Here is a 26,710-nt window from a genome sequence, read left to right as displayed (position 1 = left end):
GAGTCAGCATATGAGACAAGTGTGTTTGTATATGTGTGTGTGTGCACAAATTTGTTTGAGACATAATTGAGATTTAGAATTTGTAACCAGATTGTATCTTCAGATTTTATGAGCTGGCATCAAAACCATGTCAGTCCTAGGTTTACAGTGAAATACCAACCTGAAACTGTAGTGTCCTCATGATCTAAGAAACTCACAAACTAAATTTGATTCATTCACAGCTGGTACTCATGTTCACTCATTCATTCATTCATTCATTCATTCATAGGATCCGTCTATGTCTCTATCATTTACAAGAAATCTTGGCTTTGGGTACCCAAAGCTCCTAATATGGTATACTTCTTTTGTTGTTATACCTTAAAAGCAAAAGGAAACAGTCTCTATTTGCACCCAAGACCCTAACTATAGTGCAGTGGTTAAAACCACAGGTTTGGGCTAGAATCCTAGCTCTTCCACTCTGCCCTTGAGCAAACTTATGTGATCATTGGTGGAATTAAATAAGATAATGCATTTAAGCATGCATTTAATATAGTACCTCTCCTAAGGGCTCTCTAAATAGCAGGTATCATTATTACTGTGATCAGTATTATTAGCTATGCATCATTAAGTGACATAAATTCCTTGTGCTGCACTGTGTGCTTGGTAAAGAATGGAGAAGGAGAAGAGGCCCAGTGAGTGCGGGCTAGGGCATGATGTTTCAGGGTGGATTAGAGTTGATAATCCATTTTGCATTCATTCAGCTCTCCTTTGCTAAAAGTCAGAGAACTGTTTAATAAGAAAAATAGAATTAAATTATTACATTAAAGTCCTTCCTCAAGATTCTACTATTGAAAGGAAAACAACTAGGGAAAACTCCCAGGTAGTTTCTAGAGTAACCAGCAGGGTTCATCTTGGCATGAATGTGAGGCAATGACTTGGTTCAGCATGAAAATGCCACAGGAAAGCCTACGTTGTCATGGCCCATGAACTTTATAAACTGAATCTTACTCATTCACAGTGGACACCTGAATTTAAGGAGGTACCAGGGAGGCCAGAGAAACAACTTGATTAGTCACTTTTTTCTTTTTGGAGTTGGCTCTTCTCCACCTCTCGGCCACCTGTACAAAATCACTGTGAGGCGAGTTCTGTTTGGATACCCATTTAGGCCAGCATGTATTTCCTGGCTATCTCTGTCCAGCCCCCAGGAATGCTTGATATCTCAGTCCCAGCCTACCATTCCATGCATTCATCCATCAGTGTTCAGTAAGTGCCTATCCTGTGTAGGACATTACCCTTGATGTCTGAGCATGAAACAATAGCATCAAGGCCAAAAGTACATCCAACTAGCTCCACTCCAAGGACCCCAAATGGAATTGATAAGAACTAAATGACCCTGAAGGATACAAAAGTTAAGGATCTACAGTGCAAGAGCCAAAAGAACAAATTGCCTGCTCAAAGTTCCACAGTAAGCCTATCTCTCAGGTCAGCCATCTAGCCGGCGTAGATCAGTGCACCTCGAAGTGGTTTGTGAGTGGGTACCCTCCTACAAATTGTTATTATTCCTCTCTCTTGATGCAAATACAGAAACTAAGAGTGAGCTTTAGAAACTTTTATAGCAACGTGGCATTACTACTGACATTCAAATACATGATCAGTGGACTCACCTCACTGAACATGGTCTGGACCAGTTGGGAATTGTCCAACTGGCCTGGTGAGTCATGCATGACCAGAGCCAGGTAAAAGTCTTGCGCCAAAGAACCATGCACCGCACTATAATGGACCGGGTATATTTTTAAATGGTCCTTCAGTTCAAATAATTGGAGAATCACTGATTTGTGCTTTATAGAATTCTTGATGTTTTTCTTTTTGCTTATTTTCTTACACAGTTAATGTTTTGGTTTTCAGTTTGGGTCTGAATACTGCTTTCATTTTAATCTGCATAGAGCTGTGCTTTTCTCTGCTACAGTCATTCTAAGGAAATTAACTGGTAACACATTTAACTGGGATGAGAGCTGTGGAGACCCAACATTCTGCCACAGAGCCCACAGTTCCAATCTGCTGGAGTAGCAGAGGCCATTTCCAACCAGCAGCAGGTGACCCCGAGCCACCTTCTATCTCCACTCTACACCTTCCCTGGAGTTTCTGCCATAGTTTGAACTCATTGCTCAGCCACAAGGACCACATCCTACTGCTGCCCACCTACTTCTCTCCCGGAGTCTGAGACAATGTATTTATTTGGTGGGGCTCAAAATGCACCCACCAGCAGCACTAGCGGCTTCGCTTGCAGAGCTTGTTAGAAATGCAGAATCTCGGGCCACGCCCCAGACTGCTGAATTGGAAGCTTTGCAAAGGGGCCCAAGAATCTGTGTTTTTTAACCAGCCCTCTGCGTGATCCTGAGTATCAGAAAACGCCTGTGAATACAGACGCTTCAGCTCTTAGTGTAAGAAAGGGCCTGCCACCTAGTGGACACTCAGGGAATGTGCATTTTTCTTCCCCTCTCTGCGCCTGATGAGCCACCTAAGGGGCCCTTCTTGACTGGGCTTCCTTTAGGCCCGGTTTATCTTAATTGCCAACAGGATGTTCTGTTTAATCACTCGGCCTGAAAACACATCCCTCTGGGACTTGAGCCCTTCAGAGAATCCCACTCTGTTTGGCTGGGGCCCTGATCCTCCTGTAAGTAAGTACAAGGCCCCTTCAGGCAGACCTCTCATGCCTTCCTGAACTTCTCTTTGGAACCTCAAGGCCCACCAGTTCCACAAGGATGGGTGCTAGTTAGGTGCATGCACCCCTGTAGCTGGATCTACCAGGGTCTGGGCCCAGACGGTCAGACCTCCCTACTTGGATGTTTGTGCTCAATGTCAGTGAGGGATCTTCCTGATACACTGGAACCCAGTAGGAGAAAACAAGGCAGGGACTGACCACCTCCCTGGTTGCATGAGAAAAAGGTGGGCAGCAATCCAGTGATCTCACTGAATTTTCTCTGTAGGTCAGTTCTGTGTTTAATGTCAAGAGAATTGAGTCTTAGATCCAAGGAAGGCAAGGAGGAAAAAAAGTCAAAATAACTTTACTAACAAGTTTTCTCTCATTATAAAAGCCTTCCATGTACATGTACAAAATTGAGCATTTCTTAAAAGTTTAACAAAAATAATTTTTAGAAATCATTTGTATTTCCATCCTTCAAAGACAAGCAGTGTTAAAATTTTATTATATTTCAGTGTTTTTTCTGTGCATATCCTTTTTTTACAAACTTGGAATCATACTAGGCATGCCATTTTTTAACCAGCTTTTAATGCTTAAAGACATGTCATGAACATTTTCCTTTGTCATTAAGTATTCCTCTGAATCCTGACTTTTATTGGCTATAAATTATCCTTGCTTATAGATATACTGTAATTTATTAAGCCAGTCCCCAAGATTTAGACAAGTTAAAGTAATTTTTAAAACAGTATCTTATGTCAGCGAAGGGGCAGACTATTAACTCACACTCTTCATAAGGAGGAAAAAATGAATCAAATCAATGATGACAATTTTAAATGATATATAATTCTCATTTACCAAAATAACAAAGTGTTCTAAAAATGAGAGAAGTAAAGCCAAGTCATTGTATGCATTATAATCCTTCAAGTTAGACATTCACATTTTCAGCGGGTGATCGCTATCTTTGTCCTTAAGTAAAATACAAGGACATCTTCAGGTAAATGAGTATTTTAGAAGGTGGGGGATTAAAAAGCTTGAGCCTTCCACTAGTATGACCATCTGCTCAATCCATCTCCGCTCTCCACGCTGCCTGGACTCACCATACATCAGGGTGTGCGGTCCCAGCTGAGAGCGCCAGTGTGATTCATATACCTCAAGGGCACTCTAGGAGCCTTAGCCATCAACGTGAGAGTAAGTGCTCTCCACCAGCTCCTGGTAGATGCAGGAGAGCTGTGTGATTTGATACTTCAAAGGCTGGAAAGAACACCCCATAAGTAGACCGGGACAGACAGAAGTGGAGAGCAAGAAAAGAAAGGAAAGCAATCAGCTGGAGTGGAGAAGAGGGAAAAAACTGGATACAGGGCAATGGCAAAGGAGGCAAACATCAGAAATTCCAGGCTTCTGTCTCCAACTTCAGTTCTCACTGATACAGCATGGAGCAGGGGATGGACCACAGGCTTTCCAAGGCCAATCTGGCAGTGTCTATGACAACATTAAATGCAGATATGCTTTGACCCCACCATCCCTCTTACAATACTGTGTTCCATAGAAATACTCACAGGGACGAAGATCTGTGTTCACCTGTTTTCTTTGCACCTTTGTTTTTGTTACTAAAAAATTCGTAACGATCCAAACATCCATCCATAGGAGAATGTTCAAATACACTATGGCATATCTAAAGTATCCACTAGAAAAATAAACAGGTTCTGAATAGGAGGTGCTCTTAGGAATACCAAACAGAGAAGCCACCATGTATTAAGTATACTGGGATCCCATTTATAGGTTTTTTTATAAATATATTTCTTTTTTTTTTAATTAATTAATTTATTTATTTAAGGGAGAGGGGCAGAGGAAGAGAGAGAAGCAGACCCCTTGCTGAGCAGGGAGCCCGATGCGATGCTGGGCTCGATCCCAGGACCCTGGGATCATGATGAGAGCCAAAGGCAGACACTTAACAGACTGAGCCACCCAGGCACCCCTACCACTTATAGTTTTAAAAATCTGTATTACAAATGTGCACAGATAAAAGGTCCTGGATACACATCAACCTGTGACACTAGGTATCTTAAAAAAGAAAGAGTAGAGCAAAGGAGGATGCTAATATTAATTCCATATACAATTGCGTGCAAGATTTTTGTACAATTCTAATGCATTAATGAATACTCTGTGCAGTTTTCATTAAAAGTTAAACTCATGTGCTTTATAGTCAGACTTAGGTGGACTTCTGGCTCTTCAATATACCAACTCAGGGCAGATTTTTTTTAACCTCTCTGACCCTCAGTCCTCTTCATTTTAAGTGGGGTCATAATATCTGGCTTTCAGATTTGTTGTAAAGATGAAAGCTAATGTGTGTAAAGCACCCAGCGTAGTGCCTGCCACTTAGTAGAGAGGACATGATAAACATTCTTAGAATAGAAACATTCTCTTAGCCTCGGGCTCCCCTTCTCCAGTGTTTGTTGCTCTTTCTGACCTTGAAATACATTGACAAACATATACACATAAATGAAGAGAAGCAAAACAAAACATCATATATACAGCTGTAGTGGGGCATAAACAATTGAAAGAAGAGTCCATAGCAATAACCAAGATATTTTTCAAACCCTTTCAATAATGAAAAATTTAAATAAGAAACCGAGGAAAGAATGAAGGAGGTGAACTGGACTTTGAACTCTGGCAGTCTGGCTCCAGCACTAGAGCTCTTCATCATTATACTTTCTCATCACACGGAAAGGAAAGGAAATTCCAGGCACCCCAAGGAAGGAATCTAAGCCACAAGGAAAACACTGGTCTACACTCAGAGGAAGGTGCAGGGCGGTGAGACCTGGCGTGACAAGAGCCCTGGGCTTCAGCGTGTGCCTCGTCATTCAGTCCAAGGTCAAATTCTGGTGCTGCTCTTACCAGCCACTGAGCCTCAAACAAGTCTCTTAGCCTCAGTTTCCTCATCTGTAAAATGGGAATCCTCTCTCACGGAATTGTGGAATTCTATGTGTATTATTTTTAGAATGAAGCTTAGAAAGATGAGAAGCAGATTGTATGTTAGGGATGTAGAATGCCCATGTGAGAATTAACGCTAAGTAGATACTGACAGGACTGAAGTTTCTAAAGCTGAGAATATTACCGGCACAGGGGGAACAGATACAATAGCCAATCCCTTGATGCTTCCTACAGGTAGTTTTCAGACAAAATAGGGTACAATGTGGGTGGTTAACTTGTAGAACCTGGCATTGAAGTTGAAAAGGTACTGTTGGGAGAGTCAGCCTTACAAAGACATCATAGATGACCACTGGAATTCAAAGCCTTTCCCTTTCCCAGACATTTCCCACAGGTTGTCCTGAATTCTCTGTGGTCTTTCCAAATGCAAACCTCCTGGCTGGATATCTTATCAAGTCGCTAGAGTCTCCAAGCGGATGAACTGGGTCAGGTTCCTTTCTCCCTCGACAGGGTCCAGTAATGCCAATGGAAGGAATGGAATGGAAGGAGCTGTGAAGGGGTGAGAATAGCAGGGAGTGGATGAGAGAGAGGGAGAGAGCGAATAAGGAGGACTGCCAGGGGCCACTGTGCACGCTGTCAGGCTGTACGCAGGGCGGTAGGAGTGGCGTTTACCTGCATGAAGTCTGTGACACAGCGCTCTAAAGACAAATGTCACCTTGCGAAGAAAGACACTTAACACAGCCGTTCCAGTCAAATTTGGACATGTGTGAATGGCATGTTGATCTGGGGCTATCAAGATATTCCAAGATTAATAACACTATAATGTAGAACGAAATCTGCTAAAAGAGTAGAATTTAAATGTTTTCACCAAAGATATATATATGCATGTGTACATTGTATATGTTTATAAATACAATACTATATACATTTATATACAATTGTATATATAAAATATCTGAGGTGATGGGTGTATTAATTACCTAGATGGGAGAAATCCTGTCACAATGTATGTGTACATCAAATCACCACAATGTACACTTTAAATATCTTACAATTTTGTCAGTTACACCTCGATAAAGCCAGCGGAGGGGGGGGTGTATTTTAAGAATCCTCAATAGCTGGCCTGCTGCATTAAATCTTAGGAATGTTCCCCAGCACTTGGTAGGCACATAGGGAATATTGAGAACAGAAGATCATGGTTTGGCTCTTAGGTCTGACATTTACCAGGTATTTAACCTTGGATAAATCACTAATTCTCTCCAGCAAAGAATGTATTCAGAGATTAATTGCCCACAAAGAAACCAAGGACATTAATCTACAATTCCATTTTAAAGTACCTCTCTAAGATAATAACCATACTTCCCATTGTGGGGAAAACAGGACAAAATAGATTAAATTAGTACTAACACCCAAAACCTAAACTGTGATTATCAGAAAAACACAGCAGCTCCAGGATTAATTGCGCAATCAGTTGCTTTTCACCGTCTCTTTCAATGGTCTTACCTCTCTTATTGGACAGCTTTCCCCAGGAACAGAAGACTTCAAGATATGAAGGCTCCCATTTTCAATTCCCCAGTAAGTCTGGGCTTCTAGAACCCCTGTCAGCTTCTGGAAACATACACATGCTCCACAATAAGCCTATTCCTCTGAAAGTGCTGGTGACCAGTATATCCTTACCTCTCCAGGGCAGAGACTTTGGATTTGAGTACCCCTGGAGGTGCGGAGCCTCCACACCAAGGGGAGCCTGCATACTAGTGACATTGCAAGGATGTCTGGGTGGCTCAGTCGTTAACCATCTGCCTTTGGCTAAGGTCATGATCCCAGGGTCCTGGGATTGAATCCCGCATCAGGCTCCTTGCTCAGTGGGGAGCCTGCTTCTCCCTCTGCCTGATGCTCCCCCTGCTTATGCATGCTCTCTCTCTCTGACAAATAAATAATTTTAAAAACAAATAGTGACATTGCAGACAAAATAGGCAAGTACACTGCGAAGCCACTTCACTAATATGTATGATATGACCTATATTAACACAGGGATGGCTTCTCTCTGTAGTTTACTATGTGGCTGATGCTAATATGAGCTATATTTAGAGATCAGCTTTTCAGGTTCTGGACCAATTCAGCCACCTTGACTTGAACTGAAATAAACATGATCCCACTTCTCTATCCACAATGCAAAGATACCAGAAATCCAAAATCAAATGAGCTTTGGAAAAGAGAGTCAGAATTCCTCCATGGTCCAAAGCCATTCTCCATGGCTTTGACCTGATACAGAATTATTATCTTTGGCAAACCTCTATCCCCATGTTATTTGCCAGTATTGACTTATACAAGGGCCTTGACTTTGTTAAACTTTACTGCCTCTTAAAACATAAAACTGTGTTGCAAGTATGACTATTTAATTCAATTATCTATACTGTGAAGTTTCTTGGCATTTGAGTTTGAATACTGTGTGTGGGTTGATGGTCTACTAGTCTAAATGGCAATATTTGGTGAATGGCAAATTTTACCCCAACTATCCATAGTTACCCCATAATGTGCAGTTTATACAGGTCATACTGTCATAAGCCCAGCCTCGGAATTAATGAAAAGATACTTATTTTGCTCTTTGTTTGCCTAGATCTAGAAAGAACTTCTTATAATAAGCCTAAGATATAAAACTAAAGGTCAAAAATGTGTAAGTAAAAGAAGCTCCTGCCCTTTAAGGGAAAAAAAAAATACATGTTAATTTTTGCAGGAGTTTCAATTGAATGGTTTCCAAGGAAACAGGTATCTGCAATGGGCTCATCCCATTTAATATTTATGGCTGAACATAGGGAATAGTGCTTTCTTATTATCCCTTTCTGGTTACACATGATATGCTCACTCTTAACTTCCTTTTAAGTGATCATTCTATGTTCTATTGAGTCTTATTTCTTCCCCAAACAATGGAAACAAGTGTCCATTCTATGATTAAATCTAAAAAAAGAAGAACAAGAACAGGAAGTTTTGCAATATCAAGAATATTACCTTGGTGATCAACACTAAAAAGGAAAAAAAATATAACAAATCAATCTGACACACTTTTCCTAGATGAATTGAGGGGGTTTGATTTTGTTGTTTTATTGCAAATTTGCTTACCTTTTTAGCTGGTTCCTGCTTTTAAGAGTTGAACTGGAAAAATAAAATTTGTAGAAAAGGACCATCTTCAAGTTTGAGTGAGCTGTGTGTTTTCTTGGAAGATCTGCTAAGGCAAACCTATAAGTTCCATTTTATACGTGATTTTAAAGTACTCTGCTTTACTGAAAAGTTGGAATAATACAGAGAACTCCCACATACCCTTCATCTGGACTCAACAGTTATTAACGTTTTGCCAGATTTACCTTATGACAACGTGCGTGTGAATGTATGTCTGTGTCTGTTTGTATATATACAGATGACTATTTTTCAGAATCATTTAAGAGTCAGTCACAGACATCATACCCCTTGAACTCTAAATACTTTAGAGAGTCCCCTTAAGTCAAAGAAATTCTCTTAGAAAACCATGGTACAGTTCTCAAAATCAGAAAGTTTGACATTGATGCCTACTATTCTCTAATCTACAGGCTTTATGTAACTTTCACAAACCATCCCCTCCCCACCCCCTGTTCACTGCAGGAGGGGAGGCAGAGGCTGAGACCAGGGCCAGGGAAAGGACTGTCCTTTCATAGGCTTTCATGGGTGTCAACCCTCCTGACAGGGCCAGTCCAGGCCACCACCATGTGTTCCTTATGCCAATTCTGTTTCTGGTCCGGTACCCAGGCCAGGATTATGTATTGCATGTAGCTTTTGTGACTCTTTTGTCTGCTTTAATCTGTAGCGGTTTCATGACCTTTCTCTTTTTTCATGACATTGATATGTTTGAAGAATGCAGGCCTATGATTTTGTAGAGCGTCCCTCAGTTAGGGTTTGAGGGATGTTTCCTCCTGATTAGAATCAGATTATGTATTTTTGGCAAAAATGCTAAAAAAATTGTTGTATCCCATAGTGTTTGTTCCTATAAAATTTAAGTGTGTGATTCAGAAGTGGTTTGCAATCTTCCAAACCGCCCACGTGTTCGTGTGAGGAGGTTTCTATCGTTATCGATGAGCTCGATCATGATCTCACGGGGTTGGAAGAAAGTGCATTTTCTGGAAGCCCACTTATTAAATTTTTTTTTTTTTATTTATTCGACAGAGATAGAGACAGCCAGCGAGAGAGGGAACACAAGCAGGGGGAGTGGGAGGAAGAAGCAGGCTCATAGCAGAGGAGCCTGATGTGGGGCTCGATCCCATAACACCGGGATCACGCCCTGAGCTGAAGGCAGACGCTTAACCGCTGTGCCACCCAGGCGCCCCTGGAAGCCCACTTATGAAGCAGCCATTCAATAGCCTAAGGATGAATGTCTCAAGAGGCAAAGTTATTTGTTGCTCTGTCACCTATGAGGTTTTTACAGCTGGTTTTTACAGCATGATACCTTGCTGGGGGACACCCTTTCTTTGTAGTAGGGACAGAAGGAAGATTCTCTGTGGTCTGAAGACCTCTGAGGATAACACTCAGATGCTGCTTCTTTATTCACATCTCGTGCTTTAACTGGACCTTCTTTTCTTTCCACAATCCAATCCTACTTAATGACAAAACAATCGAGATTGGAATGTATCTTTGGTTGCTCTTGATATCTACTATGTATTTTTCTAGATTATTTTGACATTTGAGATAAAATGAAGAACGCAGTTCACCATTTCTAGATGTGGTCCAGGGTACCAACATGAAGTAGATCCAGTAGATTTGAAAACTCCTTTACAAATCCTCTTTTATTCATCTCTTCCATGAAGGCCCAGTCCAAATATCACTTCCTCTGTGCTTGTTTCTCCATTCCCTTCAGAATGAATCGTTTCTTTCCTCACGCTGTCATGAAATGTTGCTATACCAAAGCACCTGCTGGGCACTACCTAATCTTACTACAGCTTCGAAACACGCCTATGTAATTCACCAGGGATTGAGATCATCTTGATTTATACCAAAAATGCTCTTAAGTGAATTCTGTGTGCCCTGTGCTGCACTGTGTGTTGAGAATAAAAAGTTGAATGACACTGCTTCCAGCATGGGGTTTCCAAATAGACGTGTTGGACGAGCTTTGGGTCTAGACTTGAAATGCACAGCAACTCTGTTGACAACCAAGCAATAATGAAAATTCTACTGGCCAACTGACATTTGTCTTAGAGAAGAATAATAAAGAAATTAACCTATGCTGCTTCAGAAGTAGTAATTCCACTTCACTCCATATTCACTTAACACATGAGTATTTGGTGTGTCAGTTACTGTCCTCTGCTTGTTGATATGTCTTTTTAATTGGGTCGCAAATTTCAGAGGAAGCCCCTGTCTTCCTCTTGTACATGGTATAAATATATAAACGATGTGAACTTTTTAAGTTTTTTTTATTTTGATAATCAGTTTTAATTAGCTCAAGCTATTTGTAAGCCCACATCTATTTTCATAAAGCTTTATTAAGATACTATTTTACATACCATAAAATTCCTCTGTTTTAAGTGTACAGTTCCATAATTGTTAGTGTATTTACAGAGTTTTGCAATCATCACCACAACCTTATTTTAGAACATTTCCATCACCCCAAAGAAACTTACAGCTGATTTGGTTATTTTTCCTTTCTGTACTCAGTCCCTGGCAACCACTCATCTACTTTCTGTCCCTACAGATGTGCCTTTACTGAGCTGCACAAAAATGGAATCACACAACAGGACTCACATCTTTCTCTCGGCACATTGTTTCTGAGGTTCATCCACATGGTAGCGTGCAGCATTACTTCGTTTGAACTTTTTACCTTTCATTATTCTTCATAACATTTTTAAGTATAAGTGTAAGAATGGAGCCTTTAATGAACAAAGAATAAATCTTTTGAAAACGACATCAATTGTGGCAGAGCCTTGATTTTACACTAGTTGTTCTTAAAGTTGAAAAAGCAAAGTAAATGCAGATGACTCAATCATTCATTCATTATTCCTATTATTAGGGAAATTTGTTTTAAAATTAATCTCTGACATGTTATTCTGGAATAAAGAAAGTATACTATAGCTGTTAAATGTCAAAACCATTCCACTCAAACAACCCATCCTAACTTTTCAAATCAAGTCCATCAGTGTGAATTACAATGAAATAATCATCTTAACACATTAAACTAAGTCAAAATGGATCTACTTGCTTTCATTAATTAAAGAGTACATAAAATGAGGGGCTATATGATATTCATACAAAGGATAAATGATATTCATAAAAACGTAAAATATTGAAGAGGTTTTTTCCTAGAGGTAGAGGGAAATATATTGATTAAAATAAATATATAAAGAGGCATTAAATTAAGCTCATCTTTGGAAAAACAGATAAATCATCATAGTGACCTTGGATTTGTATCGAAACCTATAAATATTTTTCTCTTAGAAAAACAGTATGAGAAAATGGGACAAGCAAGTTCTAGAATAGCAAATCAAGAGCCAAAATCTCTACACTAACATCTTCCCTTGGCGGTTACATAAGGGTGAAAAAACTAACCCCGCAGTTTCCGCTCTGTAAAATGAATGGAAATATCTTTACCACCAGTCATATTGTTTGGTTATGAAGACAACATGCAATAGACCTCGTCATTATTATTTAGCCAGTGTTCCAATTAAAGTTACACCAAACTGAAACTTTATTGTATGTTTTCTAGACTATGATGCAATCTTCGTCAGACTATATTAGCCATTAAAGGTTTGCTTTTGAGTCATATGTTCGTTCATGGAAAAGAGCGAACATTCCATTGTTGGCTTAGAAAAGAGACAAATTCAATGCTGATAACATTGGTCTGAAATATATTTCAGAAACCTTACTTCTCTTTCAACCCATAGCTGTAAGGGTGCTAGTCTGTATTCACTTCTGTATACATACGTTTTTGATTTGGTCTAGATCCTGGTTCTCAGACTTTAGTCTGCATCAGAATCCTTGGGAGGACATGCCCCCACACGCACTGTTGGTCTCACCCCGCAGTGTCTGATTCAGTGGGTCTGGGGTGGGGCTGGAGAATTTGCACTTATAAGAAGTTCCAGGAGATGCAAATCCTGCTGGTTCAGGAACCACTTTTAGAACCACGGACCTAAGGCTTGTGGAGTCTATTTTACAATCTTTGTGGAACTACAAAAGGCTGTTTGCTTTAATCCACTCATTCTATAAATTGACATATTTCATCTAGTAGAAAGCTACTGTAACTGGGTCTGTGGTATCTTTTGCGTGATTGTGCCAAGACAGCCATTCCACCTTAATGAAGTAAAACACAACCTCCAGACCTCAGGCTTGGAAAGAGTGTCCAAGCTGAGCAAGCCACTAGGACTGCGCTGTGAGAACTTCCTTCTCCTTGGACAGCTCTCAGTTCAGTTACTGGGGCTGCTTCCAACATCTTGTGCCCCAGGAGTGTCTTGTTCCCACTTCAGTGTTCTCATCAGAGCCCTTTCTTTCCCAGTGCACCCAGATCACAATCCATTCCCCTTATACCAGTAAACCATGTTGTCACTTTTTCAAGTGCATTTTTGTAAAAGTGAATTCTGCTTGGTGATGGATTGCAAACAAAAGCCCCCCCCCCAGTATCCTTTCAGAGAGCTGTAACAGGCTGGCACTATCAAAAAGCTTTTATCAAATACTAAAGGAGAAAAAAAAAGCAAATTAGAAACATAGAGTACAAGTTGTTTGAAAAGAGGAGGGCTTTGAGTTTCTATTCCTACAAAACAGAAGCAGTTGCAGAGCCCAAAGGCCCCAGTCTTGTGCTGTGGCCTCTTGGGATTTGCACTACCTTGTGTCCCACCTGCCTCTTCTGGCCAGTAACTTTCCTCCTTGGTAAAAACCAAAAAACAGGACACTCCCCTCGGCAGCTTCCCAGGCCCCTCCTCTCTGTCCCTGGTGTGTATTCTGAGAAAAACACCACTCTCCCAGGTGATCTGTCCCTACAAATGACCTTACCTCCAGCAATATAGTCACAAAACAGAATTCTGTGTTTCTGAAAGTGTGTCTCATGGAACACTTGTAACAGATGTAAGAAGATAGACAGGGTTCTATAATCGGATGTGTTTGGGAAATGCTGAGTCACATGAGGTCATACAAAGTTCGACGGTTTTCATTTGTGATTCTCTCAGAAAGGGATATACAATGCATACTTCCCAAATTCATTTGACCACAGAACCTCTTTTTATTGTTTTTTCTTCAAAGTGTCTCTTGGAACTGGTATTATGGACCATTTTGGAAACATCATCTGAATGTTAATCCAGTGCCACAGTGTCCACTTAATGAGGATCACACAATCAACATAATCAAGGGGAGAGACTTGTGCTAATTAATGCACCTGGGACTGAGGAAGTAAAAAGTTCCAAAATGGTTTGAGTTGACCATGAGCCCATGGACTCAAGATTTTATATCAATTCTTAAGGGGAGCATCAAATCCCCTTAATTCCCTTCCTTCCTCTAAGGCAGTATGTATCTTGGAGGAAGAACCAATGACCTTACTCCTAGGTTGGAGGTAGACAGTGAGGGAAAGTAAGGAGTCAAGAAGACACCAAGGCTTTGTGCTTAAACTCCCGTCTAGGTGGATGGTCATACCTAGATGGGAAGACTGCAGGAAGAACAGGTTTTAGAAAGAGTGAAGTTGGAGATGCCTATTAGTGCCCCAATGGACATGTCAAGTTGACAGCTGGACAGCAGATTCTGGTTTTAGAGAAGACATCTGGGATGGAGACATACATTTGGATGTCATTTACCTATTTATTGAAAGCCATTAGAGTGGATGAGATCGCCTACAACAGATGGTGGCAAACTTCTGTAAAGTGCCACATACTATATATTTTCAGCAAGCCATACAGTCTCTGTTACAATTACTCAACTCTGCCACCGTACCACGGAGTAGATATAGAAGCAGCCATAGATGATATGTAAATGAATGAGCATGACTGTGTCTCAATGAAACTTTATTTATAAAACAGGTAGCGGCCTATATTTGGTCTGTCAGCCAAAGCTTGCTGACTCCTAACCTAGAGTGAAAATGTAGACTCAAAAAAGAAAGTCCAAGACAGAGCCTAAGGCACTTCAATAATGATAATTATTATATATATGTAATTATGTCACTTACCATGCCAGTCACTGTTCTAAATGCTTTACTTATATAGACTCACTTCATCTTCACAGTAACTGATGAGGTGGGTACCATTATCACTGTTTTACAAAGGAGAAAGCAAGGGCGCCTGGGTGGCACAGTCGTTAAGCGTCTGCCTTCCAGTCAGGGCATGATCCCAGCATTCTGGGATCAAGCCCCACATCAGGCTTCTCCACTAGGAGCCTGCTTCTTCCTCTCCCACTCCCCCTGCTTGTGTTCCCTCTCTCGCTGGCTATCTCTCTGTGTCAAAATAAATAAATAAAACCTTAAAAAAAAAAAAACAAGGGAGAAAGCAGTTACCTAAATGAAAAAGTTTATTTCTCTCTCTTGAGAAAAAAAAGTGCAGGGGCACCTGGGTGGCTCAGTCAGTTAAGCGGCGGCCTTTGGCTTAGATCATGATCCCAGGGTCCAGGAACTGAGCCCCACATTGGGCTCCCTGCTCAGCAAGGAGTCAGCTTCTCTCTCTTCCTCTGCCCCTCCCCCCACTTGTGTGCACACGCGCTCTCTCTCTCTGTCACAAATAAATAAAATCTTTTTTTTTTTTAAGTGCAGAGGTTCACAATCTGGACTAGTATGGCAGTTCTATGGCAGTTCCAGGTTCAGCAACCTAGGTTCCTTCCAGCACATTCTTCTACCATCTAGAATACAGCAGTCATTCTAATAGGTCGAAATGGTGGCTAGGGCTCCAGCCATCATATCTACATTCCAACAGCTGGAAGAAGGAACAAAAAAGAAGCAAATGGTATGCACCAGTTGTTTTTTAAGTTTCATAGAAACCGCCTCACAACATTTCTTCTGCTACATCTCATTGGCCAGAAGTTTTTCACACAGACACTTCTAGGTGCAAGGGAGACTGGGAAACAAAAGTTTCTTCCCAAAGGCCATTGCACAACTAAAATTTAGATGTTCTATTACTAAAGCAGGAAGTAGGAAAGTTATTAGAGTAGAAGCTAGCATAAACAATTCATGTTTATTAAATCTTTTTCCTTATGTGCCCTTTTGCAAGTATCATTGATAACATTGATAACACTCTCCCCAAGACATTTCTGCTCAGCTGTCTTGTATCTCTGGCCTCCACTGTTGAAGTCCTGTGTCCTCTTCAAAAGCCAACTCACAGGTCCCCTCTTCCATGACACTATGCCCAACTTGCTAGGCAGATTCTTCCCACAGTCCCAAGCCACAGTTACCACACCTCCTTGGATTTAGTTCTCTCCTGGTCTCTCTGTTCAACTAGACAGCTCAAGGGCAGGTGAAATCAGGTCGAGGTGCGGAGGGTAAATTTTTAAGAACTAAAGGAAATATGCAGCAAAACTGCAAATGAAGAAACAGTTAAGTATGGAGGATGCCCTGGTGTGGGAGAAAGGGGCCATGGTTGGGCACCCAGGAGAACAGCAGTTCTCAAATTTGGCTGCCTGTGGAAATAACCCAAGAAACTTTTTAAAAATCTTGATGCTCACGTTTCACCCCATCAGGATGATGGGGCATGACCCCTAGGCATCAACTTTTTTCTAAAGTGCATGGGTGATGCCAACGTGCGGCCTTATTTAAGAAACAACACAGATGAAAACAGAGGAAAAGACACTGAAAGAAGCCGCTTTCCTCCTTCAGAGACCTTGAGGGTTTGTTGTTCGCCTACAAGGTTTTCCAAGCAGTATTGTTAGTCTTATCCTTTTAGGTTATTTCCTTCCAGCTGAAGGCAGAGATGCATTTACATAATAAATTATTATCGATTGGAACACTTCTAATGAGAGGTATTAAAGCCCTCCCAAGTTTATTTCAGGCAGTTTGATGCACTATGGGTCAAATAACTCTCAAGCTCCCCCTTAAGTAACTAAATTAGAGTAGTCAGCCAGGGAAATAAGAAAAAAATCTTACTGAAGCTCACCTCGTTTGTGACACATAATATGTTTAAATTGCTTTATCGACTTTACAGAGAAGCGTGCCAGATCGATCACAAGTGACAGCACTGTGATTGCTTTTATCAGGATGTGAGGGGCCGTATTTCAAATTCAGTGTGAGTGTTGGACTCCATTTTCAGCTCACAGTAATGAGAGTTCTGTGCACTTGCTACACGTAAAGAACATCCCCCATTCTTGGAACAAGAAGGAATGCATTCCAGAAAGTTTTGTACTGCTTTCTCCGAAAGATAAAAGTTAGGAAGGGAGCTCTCTTAAATATACTTTGAAACTTCTTTTTTCCTGTTCAAAGATTTCTGAGGGAATGCAGGAGTGTTTTAATTCCATGACTCTCAGGGGTCTTCCACGCTTTTTGTAAAAATGGAGGAAAAAATATTTTGGAGTCATTCTTTCCCTCTTCGCTGCAGTATGTATATCCAGTTTGGGGGCAGAATTTAAGGCTCTGATTTTCCGAGCACATTTGGAGATTACTGGAAATTGTTTTTAAGTGTTCCTTTGGCATGAAAGTTGAGACTCTGGCTTTGGTTGATATTGTTACTGGTGAAAAGCAAGAAATCGCTTGGATCTGTGCCTTCAGTGAAATAGAAAAGGAGCCAGGAAACGCACTGGCAAAACTGCAGAATTGGACGGTTCCGCCAGGCAGCTCCGAACCAGAAAAAGAGGCCTTGGAACATGTGTGTTTGCCAGGAAAGAAAACTGCTTTATTGAAAGGTTAATTTTCAGATTAGTTTGGGGAAATTTGAGATAAATAAATGAAATCAGACAAAAAAACATAAGGCCTGGATCCTTTTTCCCGGGGTTTTCAGAAAATAGTCACTGCTTCCAATGAAATGTTTTGACATTTTCAGCAGGGAGAAAATGTTAATTGTAATGTTATGTGTATGTGTTCTTAAAAACACTGGCGAATAAATCTTTTATTCGTTTTAGGAGTAATCAGAGAGTAAAAACACTATTAGAATGTTAGCTATGTTCATTACTCCTTATGGTCACTTTCCTGTGTCTGGGATGTTGCAGTTCGTTTTCCCAATTCAAATATACCAATTTGGAGAACATTCCTTTACTTGTCTTACAGTTCAGTTGCAATTTTTCGAGGAGTCTTATTACTAAACATCCATGGGTTGGCTTGGGTTTCTCCCCTTGTTCTGTCTCATTTGTTGCTTGCTCTCTTCCCTTGGATCAGTGGCTCCTTTACTGTGTTTACAAAATCATCAGCACTTGGGGCACCTGGGTGGCTCAGTTAGTTAAGCGTCTGCCTTTGGCTCAGGTCACGATCCCAGGGTCCTGGGATTGAGCCCCACAGCTGGCTTCCAGCCCAGCAGGGAGTCTGCTTGTCCCTCTCACTCTGCCTCTCCCCCTGCTCGTTCTCTCTCAACCTCTCTCTCTCAATAAATAAAATCTTTAAAAACAAAAACAAAAACAAAAATAAAATCATCAGCACTTAAAGACTCCCTTGCATGTTAGTGGCCCACTGACTCAGTATATTGAATACGTGTGCTACTGAGCTTCTTAGTGTCAAGGGCTGGATCGACTTTTGGAACAGCCATCTCTGCTCCCACCACCTCTCTGCTTCGTACTTAACAGACACCCCGTAGGTGTTTGTTGAATGACTGTCATTCATACTCTCCTTTCTCCGGTCATATATTCCTGTCCCAGAATCCCATGTTGCAGTTGACTAGAGTTTCCTATCCAAAGAGGAGGTCTTAACTGCTCAGTAGTACAATATGACATAGTCTGTGGTCCCTTAGGAGGGAAATACCAACAAGGTCACACATTCATGGGTCGGCAGAAACCCAAATGTAAATGTCACCACCTGAGTCCCAGCCCTGCAAACTGAGTCTCTGGAAGAAAGAGAAAGAACCCCTAGCTTCAAAGAAAGCAGCTTTGGCCCTTACTGAACCATGATCTAGAACACATGCATATAGTGGCCATCCACATGCTCGTCCACATGGAGAAAAAGCCCTGAGTAATCATCTTAGTTAGCAAGCAGTTAGGGTCTAATTTGTTCGCATCTTAGTGAAAAGATACAGTGATTCTTATGGAGAACGCTTTTCCCTCTTAAAGATCTTCTTTAAACCTCAGGCGCGTGAATACTACTTAAATCACATTTAAGCTTGAAAATAATCTCAAAAGCAGATTGATTGGAATAAAATGACAAATGTACATAGTTTCCCACATACTACCTCTAAGAATGCTGTTAAGCACAAACGGAGGGGGTAACATTTAAGGGCACCAGCACATACTCTCCCTCGTGTGCTTATAAACAAAACATAAAAACAAAATGAGCAGGGGCGCCTGGGTGGCACAGCAGTTAAGCGTCTGCCTTCGGCTCAGGGCGTGATCCCGGCGTTGTGGGATCGAGCCCCACGTCAGGCTCCTCTGCTATGAGCCTGCTTCTTCCTCTCGGACTCCCCCTGCTTGTGTTCCCTCTCTCGCTGGCTGTCTCTGTCTCTGTCGAATAAATAAACAAAATCTTTAAAAAAAAAAAAACAAAAAACAAAATGAGCAAAGCTAATTTAAGCTTTAGGTTTCATGTAGATTAGTGCTAACGGTGTAGAAAATTATCCGCGGCAAGGAACAAAACAGAACTCACTCACAGACACCAGTGGCATTTTCAGAAGTGGCTTTCCTTGGCATGTTTCTAAAAACCTGTGGGACCTGTGTGTCATTAGGAGGATGGTTGGATCCTGCCATTAAAAGCCAATCAGTAACATTCAACAGATTTAACCACCAACACTTGCATGACTAGATTAATGTTTTGGAGTCAGTCATCGGGCTCGTTATTACTGGGATTTTCTCTGGGTCATGCTAATAAACCGGATTATTGATTTTAGGATTTTCTGTGTATCCAAGGATATTGTCTAAGATGTCTTTACAAGGTTTCATGCTTAAGTTGTCAACCAAAATGACATCACAATGAGTAATCATTTTCTAATCATGTTAAAAGGGGTTAAAAACAGCGTATAAAATGAATCTTCCCGGCTTTGGAGGAGCGGGAGCATTCTTGCTGTCACTCCTCCTGCTGGGTGACGGTCCTCCCTACCTGTGTGCCATCTTCCCCAGGAATTAGCTGCGCTCTCAGCTTAAGACCTTTGATAGTCAGAAATCTGCTTTCCAATATGTTTGAATGGCAGCAGAGCTCAAAAGACACCTCAATCTAAATAGGATTTGAGCCCATCAGGTGCTATTCCAAAGTAAAGCAGGCTGGGTGGCTGTGCTGCTGGTGGTGTTTATTCATCTTTCCTTCTCGTTTCATGCGTATGGATGGACGCTTCTCGGCGTATATGCCCGGCTCTAAGGGCGTATGGGGCTGGTGAATGCATGCGTAGAGTGTGTGTATATGTAAAGTAGAAACTGAACCAGGGTCACAAAATGAACTACTGTATGCAAGAAGTATATGAAGTGCACCCAGCTGCCGGCAGCAATTGCTACATGCAGGCCACTGATTATTACACGTATTTTGAAGATAGTCCGGGTTACAGTGGTTGCAACGCTCAGGCTGTGCCCAGTAACAACATATATATGGAACAGGCCTGGGCCGTGAATCAGCCTTATACCTGTAGTTACCCTGGAAACATGCTGAAAAGCAAGGACTCTGATTTGGACATGGCCCTGAATCAATACAGCCAACCTGAGTATTTCACTGAAGAAAAGCCTACTTTTTCTCAAGTGCAGTCGCCATCGTACTCTCAAAAAAAAGGTAGGGACCATTTTACTTGAATTTGTTAAAAGTTTCTGTGTTTATTTCTGTTGTGTTTTGAAGTTACAGTTTGCATCAGCTTTGTCAAATCTTTGACTTTGAACGCTGAATGTTCGAAATTAAAAACAGCAATAAAGAGAAAGGTTGCTAGGTGATTGAAAGAGGTCCGTGAGCAGCAAAGATTTCCAAGCACTTTTTTCCCAAGCATGTATGAGAGCTGGATTGAGCTGATTTTTTAAGTTGTGTGTGCATATATATATATATATATATATATATATATACATTTGTGTGTGTGTGTGTGTGTATTGACCCAAATGAATATGGTCAGTTTCTTTGCTAAAGAAAATATGTAAAAGTCTTCCCTTTGGTGGATAGACACTGTGGCTTTTGAAGTGGGATAATTTTCCCCACTTCAGCCTCAGATTAAAAACTCATTTGCCTTTTCTTGGTATTTCATATTAAAAGCTTATTTTAGTTAACTAATAAAATATTTTCGTGATTTTTAATGGTAGTATGATGTTGATATGTTAGATTTTATAATTGTTCATCTTTATATATTTACTGATCCATGCAAGCTGTAAAAAATCTACTTGTGACCATATTAAGCTGTAAGAATGTAAAACTCAAGAAAGAGCTAATAAGCTTTCCATTGCCATTTTTTCCCTAAAGTTTCACGGGTCTGGAATCATGTCAAATGAATTCCCTATACGAAAGCAAGAGAAATATCCTTCAAAATATCCAAAGTGAAAACAAGCACAATATCCATTTATTTTAATAGACGCTGTGGCTTTACATTGCTGTGTACTTTTCTATCAATGGGACATTTCTTGTCTACCAAAAAATAAAATAAAAGAAGCAAGGAGGTAGCACTCAGGGAACTTAGTATCATCTGTCAGATATTTTGGAAATAACTTAAATTCTATTCTATTCTTAAATATGCCAGAAACTGGTTTTATCTGTGTACAGTCTACAGGATATTGCAAAGGAAACCAAATTTACAGGTTTCTATAATTTGAAAAATATGATGCCCATTGATCCTCAAAGGTGAATTTCTCTCCGAAATTATCTTAAAACAGAATATGGCTTGGTTGATTATGGTTCCTATAAAAATTATCATTTGCTTTTCTTACTGTGACTCTGTAATTAAAAGTAGCCTGTTTTGAAAACAAAATCTAAAAAAAAAAAAAAACAACAAAACCTCAAACTCAAATTCCTGTTTAGTTGTTACCTTAGACTGTGTTTGGATTTTCTGTGCTGTTCTCCACCTTCCAAATATGAAATATGAAGGCAATTACAGCAGAAAACATATTCAGAGTAATTCGTCTGCATTTTCATTTAGTTTCACATCCTCTAAAAGGGTATCAGAATTTCTCTCATTTATTACAAAGGACACACCACAGAAGTCCCCTAATGGGAACAATTTGAGATAGACTGAATGTGTGCTTTCTATTTCATTTAATATTACACTTATAAGTAATTTATCTTTGAAAAGAAGAAGTTAACATTGCTTCATTAGACATGTCTGGATACGCCTCTCACAGTGTTGTGGGATCTCAAGATAATATTGGAGCCTGCCTCTCTATTGGGGCATTCTGCTATTCTTAAAAATTCCTGCAAAAGTTTTCAGGCTCTTTTACTCTTTTTTTTCTTTTGGCTTTTCATGATATTTACTTCAAGCAGTGCTGGAGAATATTTGCTCATAAAACGTTAAACCAGAGATTCTTTGCTAATTAATTTGACACTTGAACTAAAGGCTAAGACACATTGTATGCATATATTGATGTAATTTCCCAAAGCCATATGCCATTGAAAGGCCACGGCCACCTGCCAAACTCACTAAATCAAAGCAGGCAAATATTCTTAAATGCGCCATTATTTACTGTTACAAGTCTTTAAGCAAATCCCAGTAAAACTAAACCCAGCTGTTAACTGTCTCTTAGGACAAAAGGTCGTACCCAACACGTTTATCCATATTGATCCATTATTGATTTTTGTTGTTGTTGGAGGACATCCGTAGTATCTCCTTAAGGCAAAATTAAGACTATAAACAGGTGTTCAGTGGGGCAGGCCTCATTATTCCAATTGGATTTTTATCCGTTTTCATGAAATTCATAATTGTTTCATCTGGGTTTGTTGCTGTCACTATAGTGCTATAAACTCTTCAATAGCACAGCTGTCTTAACTTTGTCATTTTTTTAAAGGATGGTTTATTCTTTAGCATTTAATTGGAATTTTCTAGTGTATAGAAAATGATCATAATCTTGTAAAATAAACTTACTGTAAGTACACATAGACAAAATAAAGGAAGACTACAGAACCCAAAGTCAAGATTAGTTATCTTAAGCAGGCTTTAGAATGACTTTTAGTTTTCTTTGTGTTGTTTTTGTGTGTTTTTATATTTGTAGCCAAGAGGCAGAACCATTAGCAAGCTCCTGAAACATTGAGGACAGGAATGAAGAGTCAGAATTCAGTTCATTGTATCAAATTTAAACTAAAACTCAAAGAATGGAGGGGCAGAACAAGTATTATTTTCACTTTGAGGGAAGGCTAAAATACAGAATGTAATGTCTGTCTTTTTTTTTCACATAGAACATGAGAAAAACACATTTTTAATTTTTAAAAGTTAGGGACAAATAAAAAGAGGATAGGAGCTCCTCCTTATTTTTATGTCTTTTTATTATTATGATGATATGTTAGTTACCATACAGTATATCATTAGCTTTTGATGTAGTGTTCCATGGTTCATTGCTTGCGTATAACGTTTCTTATGTGTTTCAAGTAACATCGCCTTGATTTGTTATGTGAAAATCAGCCATCGCAGCCAGTTCTGATCACTCCCTTCACCCTAACCCCTAGCTCAGAAGGAAGGGAAGGGGAGGTTTGGAAATCGGCCGGAGGGGAAGGGAATGGGCAACCGGGCTGTTAGGTCTTTGTTGTGACCATGGTTCGGCATAGTTTAAAAGTCGGTATCTTTTTCTTTTGCGGGGGAGCGGGGTGCGGTCACTGGCTGTTTCCATCAGAAATTCCAGTTACGTTCCCAAACAGCTTGAGTCTGGCTGCCCTGCAGGTGACTTTGCCAGGCGGCCCCTGGGTCTGTTGAAATAGAAACATTCCCTGGAGGGCCTGTCCTGTGTGACACCCCCTCCACGGGATTCTTGGCTTGACCTTCCGTGTGCCATCTTTATAGGAATTGCATGTCCAAAAAGTTTGTAGTGTGTTTGCATCAGAGTTGGTTATCATGACCAAGAGAATAAGAAATTCCTGTTTTTTTGAGTCCAGATCAAGAAGACAGGGTCCTTTTGTTCGGTTTGGGTTTTGACTACACATGTTCTTGTTTTAAAGCCATGTTATTAGTGTGGCAGAGAGAATATTAATAACCAAAGCAGAAACTGCACCTAGAACTGTCCTTTCTGAATCTGTCTTTGCTGCCCCTCTGTCTCGGGGACAGGAGCCTAATGTATGTGAATAAGCGTGTAGACATTAGAAATGGAAATTAAATGGAAAGGTGAGGGATATTTGAAGTGACCCACATCAAGAGGACTGGGTTAAAAAGAAGAGTGAAACCCCAAAGACATATGTTCTTTAATTAGAATTTCCTTAGCCTCTTTCAAAGTCAGAGTAGGGTTGCTATCCAGTAGAGTCGGACATAGGGCGGTTCCAAAGTTTGCCCAGAAAAAAAATGTTCCATGAGAAACAGAACCCTTAAGTCCTAGTTTCACACCCAATCTCTGGAGAGGCAGGCAGGAAAGAAACCAAAAAATGGGGAAGATTCATGAGTCTCCCAACCACATAATCACGCCCAGCCACAAACCTGATGATGAGATGATCACACACTATTTCCATTTCTTTCTCAACATTTCCCTCTCCTTCCCTTCCTGCCCCCCTTCCTCCTCGTCCTGCCCCCCCACTTCCCCTTTACCTCTCTCTTCCTCAGTCTTTCTCCATCTGCCCCTCTCTCTCTTGTCCCTTCTCTTCCCCTCTAGTTGGATGTGTTTAATTTAAACACATACGGTTAGTCTACCTAAGGCACTAAGTGTTGCAGACATCATGTCTTTAAAGTATAATACTTGAGAAGTTAATGTAACTGCAGATTCTTCTATAATGCTTAGGTAATTGTAGGGATGCTGACATAGGTTAGGATTTCAAATTAGGCACTGCCACCTGTATACTCTTAAGAGATAATACCACTCCAGAAAACAATAGAACCTTTTTTTAAAATACAAAACGCATTTGCTGCTAAAAAGGTTAAGTAAAACTGCCTCCTCTCAGTATCTAGAACTGGAAGCAAAGTAAGGAACAGTTGTAGTTTCCAAACCTAGTCCAAGTGCAGTCCAAAGCATGAGCTGATTCTTCTGTCCTTTCTTTGCCAAGGGTTAGGTACCTGCCTTGTCAAAAGCATGTCCTTCAGAAATTTCACTGAATTCTGTAGCCTCATCCTAGAGCACCCACTGCCATTCCTCACAATGTAAGCTAATAGTAGGAGTCCAAGGCATGATGAGAAACTGAAGTCAGATGACTGCCAGGCTTGTGAAAGACTGTTGGTGCTGTTTATTTCCTGCATATGGGGTTCATGTCCACCACCTTGCATCCCCCAATGAATACTTTTCCACAACTCAAAACTTTTTTTCTGAGCTCTCGGCATTCAGGTGCATTGAGCTTGAGGTCCCATTGCCTCCCACTCTACCACCTGTTCTGGTCTAGCTTTTATGACCCCCATCTTCTTGTACTGATACTAAGTACCAGTGTTCACTTACTGTCTGTATTCTTCCTTTTCCAGACCCTCATGACTGCTGAGCTTCCGTGCGCTGTCCTTGGTACCACCCTCATCTCCACTCCCTCTGCACTGTACTAGCTGCTTTACAGAATTTCCTGCTCTGCCGGAGACATGTGCTTTTGAGTGGTCACCCCACCCCCTTTCTTCATCTGCAGATACTTCCTGCCATGTCGCTGTCCTCTTCTCTCCATGTTCACCCCCCTTCTCAAAGCCTTCTGCTTCCAGCCACTCAGTAGCCGTGATCCCCTGCCCTCTGCACCCACCACAGGGCTCCTTCTCAAGAACATGCCCTATTAGATCAAACACTAATGCCGCCAACTCTTCCGTACCCACAGAGAAGATTCTGGCTTCCCTGCCCTGAAGGGAAGTTTTGATTCTGGCTTTGTACTTCTGCTCACTCTCTCTTTTCCAGAATTCTTGGCCAGTTTCTCCATGTACCCTTCTATCTGCCATACTTCCCTGAACTAATGATGCTTTTTCTAGCTACCAGCCACTGCCAGCCATGCCCCAGTATGTACCCTGCCATTCTCAGCCTGCATCACCTCAGGTCACTAACTCAGCTCAGAACCCACCAGCTTCTTCTATTTAACCAGCACCACATTCTCTCCAACACCCTTACTCCTAGCTGGCCCTGGCTTCAAAGGCAGGTATCCCTTGTTTTATACAACAGTACTGAATCACTTGTGTGAACCACCTTTAAAAATTTTTTATATAATGCGTATTAGACCAGAGTTTCTCGACCTTGGCACTATGGACATTTGGGATCAGATGATCATTGTGGGGGCTGACCTGTGCCTTGTGGGATGCTTAGCAACATTCCTTGCTTCTATGCACTATATTCCAGTAGCACACAACTGTTCCCATCGTGTTATGACAAACAAGAGCTTGTCCAGATATTACCAACTGTACCGCTGGGGCGAAATCACCCCTAGTTGAGAACCTTTGCATTAAAAGAATGAAATATTAAGAGAACATCTGAAGTAGGGGATCTTTCAGTAATGTGAAAATCCCTCCTCAGTTTTCATATTGAAAAGTCTAGGTTTTTGTATACCGACTTGTTTCAAAGTGGAATACACTTGAACATACATACACATGCAACATACTACTTCCATATATGTGTTATAGAGCATTCCCATAGTCTGGATTCGGGTCCTCTTCATTATGTATGCTTGTTTATGTAAACTCTATCTAGATCGTAAGCACTGTGAAGGCAATCACCTCCTTTACCTCACACTCTGTGAAGTGTACATCTATTGTGACTGCAGACAGACCAATAGAGCTTTTAACAACCATCATGGTATCCTGACAACAAATGCAACTGCTCATTCCCTTCCTTAAAAGGAAGAAGAGCTGATAGTCCACGTTTTTAGAGCTATAACCTTAAATCTCATTCTGAATGGATTTTCAGATCAAGAAAAAGCACCCATTTTTTCTCAAACATGCAGTATCTGAAATAACTGTGGGAACTTCTGTGTAAGCCCAATGCCATAAGCTGACTCTCAGAGAAAATCAGAGGCAACTAGTACCCATTTCT

General features: G+C 40.8%; 1 protein-coding gene across 9 annotated transcripts in view; it reads left to right on the top strand.

Moving 5' to 3' along the window:
* Nucleotides 1-26,710, top strand: part of THRB (thyroid hormone receptor beta) — a 372,559-nt gene that overhangs the window by 300,977 nt on the left and 44,872 nt on the right. The window contains exon 1 of one of the 9 annotated variants that reach the window (XM_019808801.2): nucleotides 19,713-20,402. The exons of the other annotated variants lie outside the window; for them this stretch is intronic. Within the exon in view, the coding sequence (XP_019664360.1) occupies nucleotides 20,075-20,402 (328 nt within the window). The 5' untranslated portion in view covers nucleotides 19,713-20,074. Of the gene's footprint in view, nucleotides 1-19,712; nucleotides 20,403-26,710 lie in introns of those variants that run through there. 9 annotated transcript variants of the gene reach the window in all.

The sequence above is a fragment of the Ailuropoda melanoleuca genome, chromosome 6 (genome assembly GCF_002007445.2).
Source record: "Ailuropoda melanoleuca isolate Jingjing chromosome 6, ASM200744v2, whole genome shotgun sequence".
In the NCBI taxonomy this organism is placed as follows: domain Eukaryota; kingdom Metazoa; phylum Chordata; class Mammalia; order Carnivora; family Ursidae; genus Ailuropoda; species Ailuropoda melanoleuca.
Note: the sequence above shows the minus strand (reverse complement) of the source record. Positions and strands in the feature narration are given on the sequence as shown.